Source organism: Bombus flavifrons, chromosome 18, assembly GCF_040668555.2.
Source record: "Bombus flavifrons isolate JBK064 chromosome 18, iyBomFlav1_principal, whole genome shotgun sequence".
Taxonomy (NCBI): domain Eukaryota; kingdom Metazoa; phylum Arthropoda; class Insecta; order Hymenoptera; family Apidae; genus Bombus; species Bombus flavifrons.
In genome coordinates this window covers 6,194,089-6,211,616 of record NC_138459.1, presented here as the reverse complement: position 1 = coordinate 6,211,616, position 17,528 = coordinate 6,194,089, and the positions used below count along the sequence as shown (strand labels likewise).

The following is a 17,528-nucleotide window of genomic DNA, read 5'->3' as shown; positions in this document are numbered from 1 at the left end:
ATATTTATATATTTACATGTCTGGTTATCATTAGAGTTAGGGACGTATACTGAACATTCCCGTGAATTGGCCATCGTTGTGATGTACTACAGATGATATTTACTGATACAAATGTGATTATTACAGAGTGTGACAATTAATAACGGCGGTTGGATGGTCCAAATGTCGATGACAAAGAATTTAGGTTCGATAACGAATCCACGGCCACGATGACGAATGCGATGTGATACACGATCCGAGTATGACTCAACGTACAAGTAGAACTTATCTGAATGAACTGAATCGCAGTCCCTCCCGTGTCCGTGGCTACGTTCAGTGACCTATTATGTCACTTCGAGCCCCAGCCCACTGTCATAAACCTCGGGCACCCATACTCGGATTAGAACATAAACAATTACTCCTCAGTTTTATTATTTAAGTGCAGCTATAATAAAAAGTCTGGACCAAAGTATCCCGATGTCCTTTCATCTCCGACATACATATATAAAATCTCCTCGCGAGATAGTACAACGTGAACTAAATTCAATAAATCGTTAAACAATGGTTTCGCCACAATACAACGTTCCATCGATGTCAAAGATGATGCAAATTAGAAGACAAAGCCTAGGCGTGTTTAATCGTCAAGCAAACGGTGTCTCCAGGTCAAAGAATGGGCTCTTTGACAATCTCTCTGTAACATGGAGAGGTCGAAAATCACCACCAGCAACGTGGTTTACGACAGCATTGGATGACTATTCCGCTGCATAAATAGAATATGAAAAGCAAAATATTTTCAGAGCGATCATATAGCGACGACACTCCTTCATTTCCGTTGATATCGGCAATAGCCCTCTACGCTGTAAACGAACACATGGGCCGTGAACAACTAAACAGAATTATCACCGCCGAAACAAACAAACTCAAAAATGAAATGGAACAAGACATAACGCTAAACAAAACAGTCAGCACATTCTCAAACGAAAACACCGCAGACAATCCCAAACAACCGGAACCAGAAATAAACTACTTCACAAACTACAATCAACTAAACAAAATATTCTCCAAACTAAACAACAAAAAATCCTCCGGCTTCGACGGCATCCCAAACATCCTACTCAAGCGCCTACCGAACAAAATAAAATGGTACTACACAGTACTCTTCAACAATGCACTAAACAACACATATTTCCCCAAAAAATGGAAAAAAGCCAAACTGATAGCGATAACAAAAAAAGATAAAGACGGCTCATCACCCGTAAACCTACGACCCATAAGTCTCCTCCCCAACATAAGCAAGGTATTTGAAATAACCATAAACAACCCCCTCACCTCCTTCTGCTCAAAAAATGACATAATCCCAGAAAATCAATTTGGCTTCCGACACAAACACTCCACAATTCACGCAATAAACAAACTTACGTCGGACATCTGCTGGGCGCTAAACGCAAAACAACGAGTAGCCGCCTGCCTAATAGACCTCGAAAAAGCCTTCGACACAGTCTGGATCCCAGGTCGCATATACAAATTAATCAAGAAAAATTTTCCCAAATACCCAATTAAAATAGTTTGGGACATGATCACAAGCAGAACTTTCGTAATGACTGAAGGATCACACACATCCAGCAAAGAATTCTCCATAAAAAACGGTCTGCAACAAGGCACAGTAAACTCCCCGCTACTTTTCAATATTTACAATAGTGACTTACTAAACCTCTTTAATCTCAATACATCCACCCATAAACGCTCCATAGCCTTCGCAGATGACCTAATCATCTACGTAACAGGCCGCAAAACCAAAACAATAAAAACAGAACTGCAAGAACTCTTTGAGAAAATTAACGATTATTACAACACATGGAAACTAAAAACCAACACAAGCAAATGCGAAACCATACTGTTTAGACCCAAGTCAAGCAAAATCGGTCCAATAGAAAGGGAACAGTGCAGAAAATTTCAACTAAGGGAAAAAGCAAACGAAGGGGAGCTCATACCACATAAAAACTGCGTAAAATACCTAGGTATAAACATAAACGATAAACTAAGCTACAAGCAGCACATTCAAATCCAACTCTCCAAAGCCAGTAAAGCATTCTGGAGAATAAAAAGATTATTTTACTCTAAACATCTCAAGAGTCAAGTAAAAATCCTGTGCTATCAAGCACTAATCAGACCAAATATAACATACGGCTGCCCAATCTGGTACAACATATCAGCCTCCCAAATGGAAAAAATTCGCAGATTCGAAAGAAAATGCATCAGAGCTTGCTTGAATACTTACAGATCCGAACGCAGCGGATTCAAAAAATATGTCAAAAACAAAACAATCTACGACCTAGCCAACATTCACCGCATAGACTGTCACATATTAAAAGTAACAAGAAACCACTTCGCGCAAGCTGCAAAGATTCAAGAAAACAGTCTAATCTTCAGTTGCTTATTCCCAAATGACACATATTACAAAAACACTCTGGCAACAGGCTACATCCCCCCAGAAGCGTTCATATACCTAGACGAAAAAAACTACCTCCAAGACCAAAATAACATCCCAGTAATATACCACGTAAAAAGAAAAATAGGAACCAAAACTATACCCTACGAAGAAAACTTAAACGGACAAACCGCAGACACTAGGTGGAGATACAACATGGCCCTCCCTCTGAAAGACACTAAAGACAAACACAGAAAAAGCACAAAGAAATATTGGTGGATTCCAAATCCATAATAAAACAAGAGAGAAAACCAGTAAACCGACAGAACACAACTCTGACACCGCATAACACAGGTGTAATTGTAAATAATCTGTAAATATTGTAAATAAACCTATTTGACATCCCCCTCCCCCGCCCACTCCCTATTATCCCCCCCCCCAAAGGCATACAGCGCCAAAATGTAAACTACCGATGAGTCCTGTTTTGCGACCAAGTTTCAGGACAAAAAAATCAACCAAAAACAAAATTACATAAAAGCTGCGCTCCCCAGCGGCTTAAATCCAAAGAATAGATTTAAAATCACAAAAAATGTAAAACACCGACACATAATATAGTATGGCTACGTCGTACCGTCGCGTATCGGTACTTTTGCCTAGCACATTATTACCAAAATTCACAGTTTATTATGAATACCAAAATGTAACAAAAATTGTATCCTTGGTTAAATAAACATCATTAAAAAAAGCCCTCTACGCTGTTGCACTTCAACCACCGCCCCGTTCTCACATCGATTGGAACGTATCGTAACATGATTTTCCATATAAAATAGTTTCCTGCATTTTTCTCTGTGCCACATCAACGCACTTCCCACCCATCGCTCGTTCCCCCGCGCAAAACAAAGCGACGGATATTAGCACCGTTTCAACGGTGCCTCTCATTTTTCTTCCGTTACTTTTTCACATCCATTCCCTACTTTGCTAGGTTCCACTGTTTCCGATTATTATACATTATACATCATCACTTATGGTGCACTTTATTCACGCGAGTTTTGCTAATTTAGTACTTTATCCTTTTTCATAAATTTCTTTTTGTTATAGGATGTACTTCACTGTTTGCTATGATAGGTATATCATGTTGATTTAGTTTGCTTTAATTATATTTTAGCAAATACAATAGAAATTTCAGGAATTTCTAACTATTCAAACAGTTTCACGAATCGCTGTATAATAGTGAAATACCACATCTTCTACCCAGAACCATTTCTAAACCAATTCCATGTAAACTATTTTAATTTTGCTCCATACTTTCTCTTTAAACAAAATCCAGCCTGTACGATCCTCGCATAGGCTAGTGAAATATTTATTTATTTATTTTAGTCCGTGCCTTTCGGCTTTCGACGACTTTCTTTTTACATTTAATGCCTTAAAACACATGTATTTTTATTCCTTCCCCTTCCCCTCTTCTGCTGCTCTTCTCTTCCCCATTATCACCTTTAGTTTCGCCAATCCCTCTCCAGTCCCCTCTAATATCTCTGCTATGCTCCTCGCTCCTCCTGTTACTTCGCATTCCTCTATTATATGCCTTAGGTCTTCAGGACAAACAAATTGACTGAAAAACATATGTTGACACAATGAAGTTAAAAGTTAAAGGTTTATGATGAGTCCTTAGATTTATCGAGGGTCGGAATGACGGTACGTAGACCGTTGGCTGTCCAGCAGTGAGGGATGGAGTGCAGATGTCTTACGCGACATAACACTGCTCTTGGAGATACAGTCACGATGATGGATGCAAGAACTTGTTGGTGAGATGTTTACGTTGCTTTACGTACAATATGTACGGTCATTTGTAAAATTCAGGAAAGCTAATGTAAACTCGGGTAACCGTAACACCACAGATACTAATCGCCTAGGTCGATAAGAGAATTTGTATATCTGATTGAAATAAAAAGAATTTATCGCACTTATTTTTTGCATTTATTCAGATGAGAACGTGAAACCGGCGCTCGTATAAAGTGGAATTGCATCTAATACAGATCGCGAATTCTTTATAAGAATGCCGATGCGAACTCCCTTCAACGCACACATACGCGCCCCCGCTTTTGCTTTACTCTCAGCAAAAAAGAAAAAAAAAAAAAAATAAATAATCCACGAACATATTTAAGTAGTGTTTTACACTGACTGCAGCCTGTTCATATTGAACACTGTCAGTGACTTCACAGTCATGCAACTACGGACTACTTGATATTAAATACAGAGTCTTAAATAATGGCCAATAAAACAATAAAAACTGAAGACGATATGCCAATATTTTTATTGTTTTATTGACTACTATTTAGAGCTTGAAAGAATGTACAAAAAAGAAATAGACATATTTCCGAAACCCATCTGGTAAATACGAATTATGAATAAATCTCCAGCTATGTAAAGTTTGACGATTGTACAAAATAGATTTACGCTTTTTTAAACACATTTGGTGCACAGCCTGTTTGCTTCCTCGATACCACACCCTTGTTTTCGTAAGGAACTTCTGAAATATTATGACTGTTCCTGGATAAATCCAAGTTACATAAATTTAAGTTACATAAGCATTGGCAAAGAGTATCGTAAATTTTTCTTCGTGAATGAACTCTCCGTCGCTACCATGTATTGGCCATTTTGAGGCAAAAGGCTAGAACAGTTTTGGAAGGACAGAATCATTCCGACAGTCGATGAGAAACTTTCAGAGAAATGAAAATATAAAGTTATAGTGTCACCCAGGTGTATTGGGTGTGCAGTACGCGTAGTGAGTGTTGTATGCACTGTAGCATTACTATTCGTTGTTTATTATTTAAATCGCTGTATCTGTTACAAAATATCGTATACATTTGGAGAACTTTCGGACATGCACCTTTGTTACCACACCAATAGAACTATATACCTAGCACAAGGATATTTTGTAAAATAGATTATCGATTTCAGGATATAGGTACATCGAAACCTGGCGGACGAATTCAACACGACGATCCGGATCTGGGAGACGGAATACTGCACCGTATTTTTTGTGGACACTCGCGGTAGGGACAATCACGGTGCCTGTGCAAGCCTTTTATGAACATTGATAATACGCTTTTTTATTTATGAATTATGAAGGCAACGATTCAGAGGAAACATTACTTCTCTCCACTCGTAAATTTCATAGAGCTGTTTTCCATGTGCTCTTATGGATTTCCATCCAATCCAACATTCTTTTGCACAACATCGCGCGAGATCGTTTACGTCTCTGAATCTTCTTCTCTACGACTTTACGAGGTGTATAAGGAACTCCGACTCGCGCGGGAGCTCATTTTTCCTTGATCTGCCGTATTGTGTAGATCAAAATAGAACTTTCACTCACTTATTAATAATTTAATTGTTAATTTGTAACAATTAGTTAATAATTTACAGCATTTAAGCCATTAACTTACAACGTTTGATCTATTAATTCCTCACAGTTCAACTATTAATTTATACCAATATATTATTAATCTGAAACAATTACTCCATTAATTTTTAACAATTATAATAATAATTTATAACAATATCCTCCCATTAGTTTAAAATAATTATACTCTTAATTTATACTATTAATCGGAAGCAATTCTACTATTCATTTAAATCAATACCACCAACTCATAGCGATTAAATTAATGATTTATTTTGTTTTATTTGGTATTAACGAAATCTTTCGAGTCTTCGAAATGGTATTTTGTTTTATTTTTTAATTTTAAACACAGTATTTAATTTTTCACTTAACTATTTCATATAAAATCAGTGCTAATGCAAAGTGTAACTGTAGAGCGCCTATGGATGAAATGTAATTCTTCGTACTCGCTCAAAGCCAAGAAATCAAACCGCATTCATGAAAATGAAGAAGCAAATGCAATTTAATCGATGGCAACGAGGTTTGGTTTCTTCGATGGTAAGTTCAATATTCAAATATGATTATGTGGATCCACATACTATACCTATTCTAATTAATAAATTTCAATACACGCTACTTCTTTGCTATCAAATAACATTACATCTTCTGTTTTCGATGCTTAAAAACTCTTTACGTAAATAGAACCCGAGCGTAGTTACCTCCCCGTGATGCGACCAGGTAATTGCCATCGTTTCCCAAATAATAATACATGAAGTACTATTCTCAAAGTGTAAGGTTAATTTTAATATTAGGATTAGATTGCTATTGGTAAACAACATATATTAATAATTCCGAGATATATCAAGCTAAAAACTACTTTAATAGTTTAGTCTAGTCTACATCATCCAAAACAGTTTGATGAACTAGACTGGACTAATAATCCCCTACGGGGGCACCGTCGGACGTCGTGGAACGTCATGGGACGTCGGGGATATCGCGGAATGTCGTGGATCGTTGTGGAATGTCGTGGGTCGTCGTGGAACGTCGCGGGACGTCGTGACACGAGGCCTGCTGCTTGTTATCTCGTCTAGCAGAAGTCTAGTTAGGTACTATAAATCCCCACCTTCGCCAATTTATTTATGTGGTTGTGCCAGGTAAGCCGCGCTAGACTGTTACGAAAACCCTACATCAGCTCAGATTTCACTGCCATTACCATGTTCTGAAGAAGTCTAAAAGTAACAAGACTGTTTTGAGTTATTATTTTAAGTATTTGATGAAACGCCGATTCAGAGCCGCCTTTTCTCCATCCAGTATAGATTATTCGTGGTACTCGCTACCGGTTAAAGAAATGTAACGTGGCTCTGTCTATCTTTTAAATGAAACGCATAGTTAAACAGGCTCTCATCTTCGTCGTCAGATGTTCAAGTTCAAAATCGAAAAGAAACACTCTATTGTTAGTCTAGACATTATCGAGAAAACACCAGTTTTTATTTTCCTTAGCACAGAGAACCTGTTGCACTTTCAATAGAATATTGTTGTGTGTTCCAATCCATACTTTTGTAGCTTCGCTACGTAGTAATCACTTGGTTACCAGGATGATTTTTGCCAGAAAAATCCATGCCAGAAATTGAGATGGTTTTAATTTAACAATGTGCTGGACTGGATAATGTGCTGAAGGGAAGAGATAATATTATCGAGACGCGGAGTCGGTAACATTTGGAATAATACTAAAATGCTAAAAATTCCCAATGCCTCCAGATGTGCGATAAACGTGTTTATTCTACGTCTCGTCTATGTATACTGATATAAATGCTTATTCTGTACTTCGTTCCGTCTGTGTCATTGTATCTCAGATGATATTACATATGTCAGAGATGAAAGGAAACCGGAGCCTTGCCTTTGAAATTTTGGGAAAATCCTCTAATACTTTAGCCTAGATTCTATCATATCCGTAATTAAGCAATTGTTGTCATTCAATCTGATTGTAATTGATCGAGATTTGTGATAGTGAGATTGGGCTCGAGGTGACACAACTGGTAGCCAGGGTCACGGGATGGACGTTTTGCCTGACGGAGGTGTGGAGTGGTTGTATGGTTCTCCCTAGAAATGTGGTTGTGGCGGCATACGGCCTCAAACGGGCCTGGTCACGTGTGATTTTACCTCGGAGGTGCCAATATAATGGGACGCATATGAGACATACAATGGGTTGTATTAATAATCAAACTCCACGCAGAAACTGCCTAGCAACGGCGATTGGAACTTTCTCGATGCTTCTAACGAGTATTTAACAAACGAACGCGATTGTAAAGCTAGGAAAATTTTCATCAGTCTATTATTAGTGCGATCTCCTTGGAAAGTTACACATCGAGCAGTTTATACCGAGCGTCCCAGCAATCGTATTTTGTGCTTAAAAAGTATTCTACGCTTAGTAAAGAGTTATCCCGTTGACCGTGGATTCGTTATCGAACCCAAGAACGTTGTCAATTGCATCTTGCGTGTCTAAACACCACTGTTGTTCGTTAAACTTTGTAAAAGACATTTTTTTGTACCTGTAAATATAATCTCTGTTGTACAAAACGATGGCTAATTCAAATGAAGAATTGTTACGCAACGTAAATTCTAGCGATAATACGACACATATAAATATGTTGTCGGTAAGTTACCGACCGCAAAAGTTAACTGTCCATAGGGTTCAAATAATCATTTCTTTAACCACATTTTAATTTCTTGAGCAATAAGATTCTCATCCTTAACGCTAGAGTATAAAACAGATATTTTGACAAATATTTTAACAACCAGTGATATCTCATAAGCCTTTGACAGAGTCAACAGTAAATACATGTGTGTGTGTGCGCGCGCGCGTACGCGCGCGTGCGCCTGTGTATGTATGCACATATTTGCCATGTTCGTATACACAAATTTAAGAATTCCATTAGAGTGGGTAAGACTCCTAGGGGCCAGAAAGTATTTCTCGAGTAAGGGACTTGAATCGATTTGTTAGACTTTGCCGCGCAGCGCTTCTTGTGTCTGCAGCACGATCGTGTCTAAAACTAAATTCTATTGTATTATGTAAAACTACATTTATTTAAACAACATTCTTTTGTGTCACGTGAAATACTGTATGTCTACTTTAAGTATATTGATGAAAATTATGAAAAGCAGTTTTGTTTATATTCTGTACCTTTAATGCAAACAAAAGTGTTAACAAATCGATGCCAGCACTGCGACTAACGGCCGATTTGTAAAGCACATTTCAGAATATTAAGAGCATTACCCCCTCTACTGGAGTTTACAAACCTGTGTACACGAATGCGATGCTTGTAATACTTATGATGCAGGAATAATCAGATATTCATTGACGTGTGTTGGTGTTGCTTCTTAGATGCACAGGTATACATACATATATCACGTGAGTTTATATAGAATCGTGAACTAAAAAATTGTATTGGACATAACGTGAAGTTAGTCAGAAAATCTACTCAGTAACACGCATGCGCTGTAGTCACGCATGAACCTGTCTGAACTGAGCGGCATGTTTGCTACTAGTGGAGGATGCCATTTTAATGCCCACAGTGCTGCTCATGGTGGTGTCCGAGTTCGAGCGGTATTTTCTCTCTCTGTGCATGTTTATGTGTGTATAAAAAAAATTTACATTCTATCTTGACGCGAACTATTAAGAAAGGAAAACATGTTCTGGATGCAAGTGAATAATAAGTGAATAATAAGACAGTGCAAACAACTTTTAAGATCATGTATGACAAGTTAACCTGAAATATCTTCCATTTTCTTCTGCTTTTCGTTGATTTCACAACTTTTTATCAAATAATTACAGTTTTGTTAAATATATTTGATAACTGCATTTCATACAATTTCTATATTCATTTACAAGTTGCTACTGTTATCGTGCAGTTATGGCATATTTTAAGTTATTATATTATTATTATATTTTATTATTTTATTATAGTTATTATATTTTATTTGGCGAATTGTTCTTTGAGGATATTATTGAAGTCTACTACTCACTAATCATAGATTTTCCTTGTGCACAGGCAAGCAGTTTGTCTAATAATAATAATAATTTCGTAAAGCAAATGGCTCGAGTGTTAGTTTACGTGCGGCCCATTGATGCAATCTACATGGATATAAAATTGAACAACAAAATGGACGTAAGTACCTTTTGAAACATCATTCGATGAGAGAACTTTGACCGTATTGAATAATATATTTTGTTTCTACAAATCTTGGTTAATATAACATATTAAGCTAATGTTTATGTACCACTTTCTTTAACTATTTCAATATGACAAAGTAAGATTTGCTTCTTTGACCGTTGTGACGCAAACTTGTGATTTGTAATACAAATGAAATTTAATTGTTGAATTAGAAGGAATTTCCACCATGGTACATAAAATTTTGTATAATGTATCTGTCAATTGTAAGATTACTCTGGCCAACGCGCTATGATCTCTTGCGTCTATGCTTTATATATTATGGCTCAATAATAATACATGGATTAAAAATACTAAAGTAATGCAGAATGTCTAGCATCGATGCAACCTTGCTTATTATTGTTATCAATATAATATTTAATTGCTCCGTTGTAGAGTAATGAGTTTATACGAATGTGATTATTTTACAATTAAATTTCAGTTACATATTTTATTGTATAAAAATAGAAATTTATTTTCATTAATATGTTAACTTTTAGTACACTGATTATGTTTGCCATTTGTGTTATTATTAGTTGTTATTAATTTTCCTCGACTTGTAGAATATAAAATTGATATTTATACATATATAAATATATTTTATGTAATATTAATGGAAATCGCTGATGTATCGTGAAATGTTATCTATTTATTCGTACGATACCAAGAGAATTAATAAGAAAGATTAGATTTTTATCATATTAATGCGTTGAAGCATACAAGCGTCGAAGTATACGAGCGTTGAAACAACGTATGTTGTAAAAAATATATTGCCGTATAATAGATTAATACTCACACATGTACCAAGAACGTTCATCACTGGCAACGTGCGTTACCTTTTCACTGATGTATTTATATAAATACGGGCATTGCATTCAGCTGAGTATCAGGATTCAGTATCGTTAGTTCGATGAGTAAATGAGTGGATTCGATATCAGTTCGATGAGTACGTATTTTTTATGTATGTCCAGCGATTATTGTATAGCGAATAGTTGTATCGGAATGAAAACTTTTCTATTTTGTGCAAGGATTTTTACATTTGTTTATTATAAGTAATTTGTTATTGCAAAGATCATTTGTATAAATCAAATTATTTACAATTTTTAACGCACTTCGATATCGATTCAGATTAAAAAGGTATTATTGGAGTTTTACAACACAATGTCGCGAACGTTCCGTTAAGCATGGTTTATGTTAGAATTTAATCTCGGAATTAAGATTAATAATCTGTGGAAGACACAATGTTTGTGTTAAAACGATGTTATGTGATATTTATTAAACAATTATTACATGAAATATACGTGTGTTGTGGAATGTAGACAGTTGGCTAGTTATTCTCAGACTGACTAACTTAGTGACTCATGGCCCTTGAAAAGGTTTTGAACCTCACTCTTTATGCAGTAATGAGTGTGACCTGTGTAGATGTCTGTGTGGCGTCACATGTGCCACAGAACCTTCTAGTAGCGTCTCGACGTGTCCAATGTTCCATCTATATCCTTATGCTTCTTCTGCCGAATTCTCCAAAGAGAATGCACGCGCTAGCCGCCGCGGTACATCTCACGAATCGCTATTTTTAAGAACTAGAAATTTAGCGCTTCGACCATATGCGTGTCAGCACACTGATAGGACGTGAGTAATTGTTACGCCAACTCTGCAAAACAGACGACGCTCGTATGCCGTGACTTCTACGTACGTACGAAATGACTGTGAAACGTATGTCCGTTTTAACGCTCGTGTAACCTTATGCCCAGCTTTAAATTTCTGCATGCGTTATGAAAAATATTGCTGCTATGAGTTCAAATACAAAATTATTCCGCACACTGTTATAACGAGGCACAGATACGCGTGTGCGTTTACCCGCGTGTACATATATTCTTATACAAATTGGCAACATAGTGAAAGGGAGGAATTTTGCATATGTCCCATACTGCCCGAACAGCATCGGGACAGTAGTTCTAGTATAGTCTAGCGTAAAAAATTCGTTGAGCAGCCTGCATAAGCTGAAACGTATCGTAATGACGCTACGCATCGACCCTAAAGTCTCGTAAAATGACATCAGTATATCAATATATACTTAATATATACCCAATGGCTTTGCCTACCAATTAAGAAAATATATTACTTTCTGCATCGATGCAAGCCAATATGCATTATATAAGATCAAAAATCATTGATGCGTTCATCGCATCAGTGTTTCAGCTTATGTGAGCACCGTTGACAGTCACGTTTTCCTTTTGTTTGACCAGTTACTACCATTGACTGTTTCTCACATCGGTTACTGATCGCAATTGATTCTACAATATTTTCCATCGAATTGCATACAAATAATTCTATTTTAAACAATTCATGGTGATTTTTGTAAACTTTCTGAGTTGTTTTTTTATATTTTCAAATGATATGGTATTTTTAGAGTTTTGCATGGTGTTTGTTGCTCTGTCGTACATTTCATTTCTCATTTATAATATACAATTTCTTAAACATGTAGAAGAACCGCTCGTTGCTTTGTACCGATTTGTTACCTGGAAGAATACGTTCATGAAATAACGTTAAACAACCATGCTAATAGTATTGTTTGCGAATCTGATTTTTCTTACATTTGAATATAATTGAGAGTTGTATATAGTCGACTTCACTACACAATAGTTTGACAATATCAATCGGCCCTGTCCTATGGAAAATGTTAGAAGTTGAGGAAAAGTTTCTTAGAAATTCTAATTAAGCCGTAAATTTACGCAAAATTTACACCTCTCTTCTTACGTATGTGATATTCTGGATTTATGCAGTTATGTATTTCATGTTTTTAATGGTAGAACCTGGCTAACTCATAAACATGGCGTCATAAACCGTTCTTTCTAATATCTAGTTCTGTAGTTCTATACGTAGCTTTTTATCCTACCCATGATATTTATGGCACGATTGGCTTCAATTACTAGACTAGGACTGTTTCATAGATTTTTCGTTTTTCAGAATGTTACGTTAGGTTTGTATATTTTTTTCAGCCTTCTGACCATGCAATAAGAATAAAAGAAGAGCCAATCGATCCAGAGATCTGCGATGATTTGTCGCCAGTTGATACGAATACAGGGAATGAAAATGGAACAGCGACGTTTAAAGGTGAATCTTCGGATGACGATTATTCTAAACACGAAGAATCCGCGTTTCCTCAAGAAAGAACGTATCTGGAAAATAAGAACTTGTATCCTGATAAACGAAAAAGTAAACATAAAGTACCTTCAAACAACAGAAGAAGTTGCAACGTTTGTTTTTTAACTTTCCAAACTAAACGTTTATTTGATCAGCATAACAAACTATATACCTGTAATGTATTTAAGTGTAATAATTGCACTGCGATTTTCACTATGCATATTTCTTTGATACATCATTTAAAGAAGCAATGTTATACGAAACAATTGTCTAGATATGGATGTAATTTTTGTAACCGAAGGTTTTCCTACAAAAGACATATCCAATCTCATTTATTTCATGCGCATGGGAACGCAATATTTTCTGGTGAAAGCAAAATCACGAAAACATCTCCTGAATCGTTAGGAAAGTCGAATCATTCGGATGGTATAGTCATGGCAGAATCAAATACTTCACGCTGTCCCTGCCCAAAAAACGTAAATAGCTCAATAAATATACCTTTGAAACTATCTAATAGTTCAAACAGTACACCCACCAAGGATTCGAGCAACAATATCAAGTCTACGCTCCCGAAACGGTTAAACGATTCGCATGGTACACTTTCGAGAAGAATGAAGCAAACCGTTCTTACAGACTTTGTATCGCCGTACAAAGGCAAACCGAATGACAAATGGGTTAACCCGGAAAATTTTATCGATACGGAGAATATTCCTGTTACTGCGACTATTGTTCCAACTTCAACGCTCCACACATTTAGTAACAAGACATCAACGGCTGCAGAAGTTTTTCGGATGTCTACTTCTGTTAAGCGAATCGAATCACCTGTTAGGAAACGACCATTTGTTCAAATTCATGTGAATTTAAAAACAATGATATCTTTATTAAGGAACGAAATAAAAGCTGAACCTGGAAGCTCTAATACCTCGCACTATACGCCATACAACCTTAGGTCAGTGAAAAGATGTTCTTCTTCTTTATATGATTTTTACGATTTATTGGAGTTTGAGACCTTTGGAAGATCAAGACGATCTTTTAAAAGAAACAAGTCCCCCTATATAGTTGACCAAAGTAGAAGATCTGCACCTGAAGCTAAGTGTAAAGAATGCGTGGTCCGTTTGGAGAAATGCGACAAATTCTTGGAACCTACTAGTTTTGTGTCAAACGAAGACGAAGACGAAAGCGAAAAGGAAAACGAAGATGCTTTCAAACAAGCAGTATCGAAAAATGTGAAGGAGGAATTTGAAGGTTTTCGTGAAACAAGCTCGACATGTAACATGCCTTTGAAAGCTGACACGATTGCGTCAAAGCGATTCAATGAATTTGTAAAATCTTACGCTGATACGTTAATCGTATCTCAACAAGAATCGGTTGAATTTCAGAAAAACTTTAAAGTCTATCGGCAGAAAATAATTCAATGTCATATTTGTAAAAAATCGTTTTCTTCGAAGGAGAACCTGCACGAGCACATGAAATTGTTCCATACGATTTACATTTCGAGCATATGCAACGCGCGTTACACGTCCATGAATAAGTTACTAACTCATTATCTGCGTCAGCATATTGTGTTTAAACGAAGGAAATGTTGCGTGTGTTATGAGAAGTTTGACACGGTGGCATTGTTGAAGCGGCACATGATTTTGCATTGTTTGAAGACCGTAAGATCAAAAAAGGACGCTCCACCGATTGATGTTGAAATAAATTGCAATGCATTCAAGAAACAACACAAATGCAAAGGTTGTCGCAAACGATTTTGGCTATACTCATGTTTGAAACAACACGAGAATGTATGTCGTCGTATGAAAGTCTTAAGAAATAAACAACGTGTACCTCGTGTAAACCGCTTGTCTCGGTCCTTGAAAGAACCAAGTGACATAGAACTCGGCATAGTACAGTCACCTGATTTGGAACAAATGTCGGATGTTTCGAGTGGGACGACAAGATCTTTGGAAAATTATTTGACTACGAGTACGCTTATTACGGATGACACTTTCTCTTCGTCATTCGATACAGCTGCAAAGCGCAGAAGCTTACTTAATGGGATTGCACGCGCAAAGGGTCACCAAGCGGTCAAGATGAACAGAACAAAGTTTCCTTGCACTACTTGTGGAACACAATTCCGAACATTTAAAAATTTGTGCATACACGAGCGCACCTATCGCAAAACAGCCACAGAAAAGTGTAACGTTTGTAACACGATGTTTTCCACTAAAAGATTCTTACAGTTTCATATGCTTGCTACTCACGCGCCTTCGTGTTCGGTGAACTACAAATTCTTTTGTAAGTTCTGCAATCAAGGATTTGTTAAGAAACAGAGTCTTCAAATTCACGAACGACACTTGCATATTGAGCAAGATTCTAGGCTGGCGCTGAAGTGCGCTGTGGAAGATAAACCAATCTGTAATATATGCCATTTGTTATTCGAATCCTACGAACGTTTAGTCGAGCATAACACGTATTATTACAAGGGCAATGATTTTTTATGCGGAATATGTGGTAATTCGTTTCAAGGAATGTACAACTTTTATCATCACAACAAGTTGAAGCATTGTCCGGACTATCCATGGAAATTGTACCCTTACAAATGCGATACTTGTAACGAAGGCTTCAGCTACGAATCACATCTCCACGCACATAAGCTACACGTTCATTCTCACGTTTCGGCCGCTGACGAGGTGCGCGACCGCGATACATCGGATCAGACTTTTCGCATGTGTTCATGATTCTTTGGATAAAAATAAGATAATCATAAAATAAAAGCATGGAGAATATTTAATTCTTCGATCTATAGGTCGTTCCAAAAGCAATTATCACGGTACTATACCGAAGAATCGGCCTAGATTGAGACGTACAATAAACACGCCAAGTACACACACACACATACGAAGCAAATGATTTCAAAGTGTTCTTTAAGTCATGTATTCGCATTTTCCATGACACGCATGAAATGTATCGATATTTGTTGAAATATACTTTACAAGACAAATCAACGATTTTGACCTAGCACGAACTGCGCTCGACTCAAACATCGAGCATTGAGTGAAGTTTGGGTGTCAGCCTTAGGCGCTTCCTGTTTATTGTTTGCGATTATCGGTCTCAGTTTGTCGAAGCTGATTATATCAATCATTCTAGACTAGACGACCAGCCAGAAAACGAGTGAACTAGATATTCCATACTGTCTCTAACTTTATTTAATATACATCGTTTTGTTCACATAAGAGGTAAAGAGGTCTAATCGCGTTATCCTATCGTTTACTAAGTGCCGCTTGAAACAGCTTAATGAAAATTATGATAGATCGAGTAATAAATTTGTCTGCTTTTCTTTGAACGCGTTATATTTATATGCTCTCATATACGTATATGTTTCTGTGTGTGTGTGTGTGTGTGTGTGTGTGTGTGTGTGTGTGTGTGTGTGTGTGTGTGTGTGTGTGTGTGTGTGTGTGTGTGTGTGTGTGTGTGTGTGTGTGTGTGTGTGTGTGTGTGTGTGTGTGTGTGTGTGTGCATGCGTGCGTGCGTGTGTATTTTATCAAGTACGTTGATCACTACCCTATTTCGGTATTGTAAAATTTTTTGTTAAAGGGAGTTTTTCGTTCGACGTGCGCGTTTGCGAATCTTCATATTTTGTAAATTGTTTTGTCAGCGTAAGTGTTTGAAGAAGTTTGAAAATAAATGAAGCCAGGGTAAGTAAATGTTGCAATTTCTTTTCTTAATTGGTCTGATATTCGTCATTTTTCTTCTATTGCAATGTTTATTCGCTATAATTATTCGTTTAAACTTCCCCTCGATATAATAATTATAACATCCGTTAAAAAATAAACAAACCTATTAATGAATCTGATATTCAGATTAAAAACAAATTCATTTCATTTATCACACGTGGAATGATTATATGATAAGTTTCATATTTGCCAGATGACTAATTTAAATATGGATCGTAATTGCAATTTTCATTATGAGATGATGTATTTACTTACCCAGCTATCGATTAACGACGTCGAATGATAATTGTACGGGAACGATAATGCTTTGTAATGTGCAATTAAACTATTACGTTAAATATTAAGTAAATAAATATTTCAATTTCCATCACAGCGCTGGTCGTACAATACGATAATCGAGAGGAACATGAGACCAAGAACGATATGTATCGTTATGAAAGCGCGAATGAAAATTGTCGTATTAGAATTTCACCGGTTCTGCCGTACAACGAAACGAACAGTTGAACAATTATAAGAGCTAACGTTTGTATTTTGTAAAAATTAGAAAGCTGGAAAACTTAATAGATTGCTCGGGAAATTTGTAGATTTTAGTAGTACGATATGTACTGTTTTTAAAAGTGTAGGTATTCTTTAATAAATTACATTTTCCAGAAAATAATGTAAATTCTTTCCCC

At 36.6% G+C, this 17,528-nt stretch overlaps 1 protein-coding gene and 1 long non-coding RNA gene across 2 annotated transcripts in view; both read left to right on the top strand.

Annotated features, from left to right (window-relative positions):
• Nucleotides 1–17,528, top strand: part of LOC138189142 (uncharacterized) — a 288,383-nt gene that overhangs the window by 127,819 nt on the left and 143,036 nt on the right. The gene's annotated exons all lie outside the window — the stretch shown is intronic.
• Nucleotides 9,184–16,788, top strand: LOC138189150 (uncharacterized). Its single transcript, XM_069131300.1, has 4 exons — nucleotides 9,184–9,390; nucleotides 9,836–9,952; nucleotides 12,994–13,108; nucleotides 16,715–16,788. The coding sequence occupies exons 1-4, from the start codon at nucleotides 9,295–9,297 to the stop codon at nucleotides 16,786–16,788; spliced, it is 402 nt and encodes a 133-aa protein (XP_068987401.1). The 5' UTR covers nucleotides 9,184–9,294.

What these genes read in the sequence shown, in the direction of transcription:
- LOC138189150 (XM_069131300.1), top strand. Translation starts at nt 9,295, where the DNA reads ATGAACCTGTCTGAACTGAGCGGCATGTTTGCTACTAGTGGAGGATGC. An exon ending in GTGGTGTCCGAGTTCGAGCG is followed by an intron (nt 9,391 to 9,835) that starts GTATTTTCTCTC and finishes CCTTGTGCACAG; the next exon opens with GCAAGCAGTTTGTCTAATAA. An exon ending in TGGAACAGCGACGTTTAAAG is followed by an intron (nt 13,109 to 16,714) that starts GTGAATCTTCGG and finishes TTTTTGTTAAAG; the next exon opens with GGAGTTTTTCGTTCGACGTG.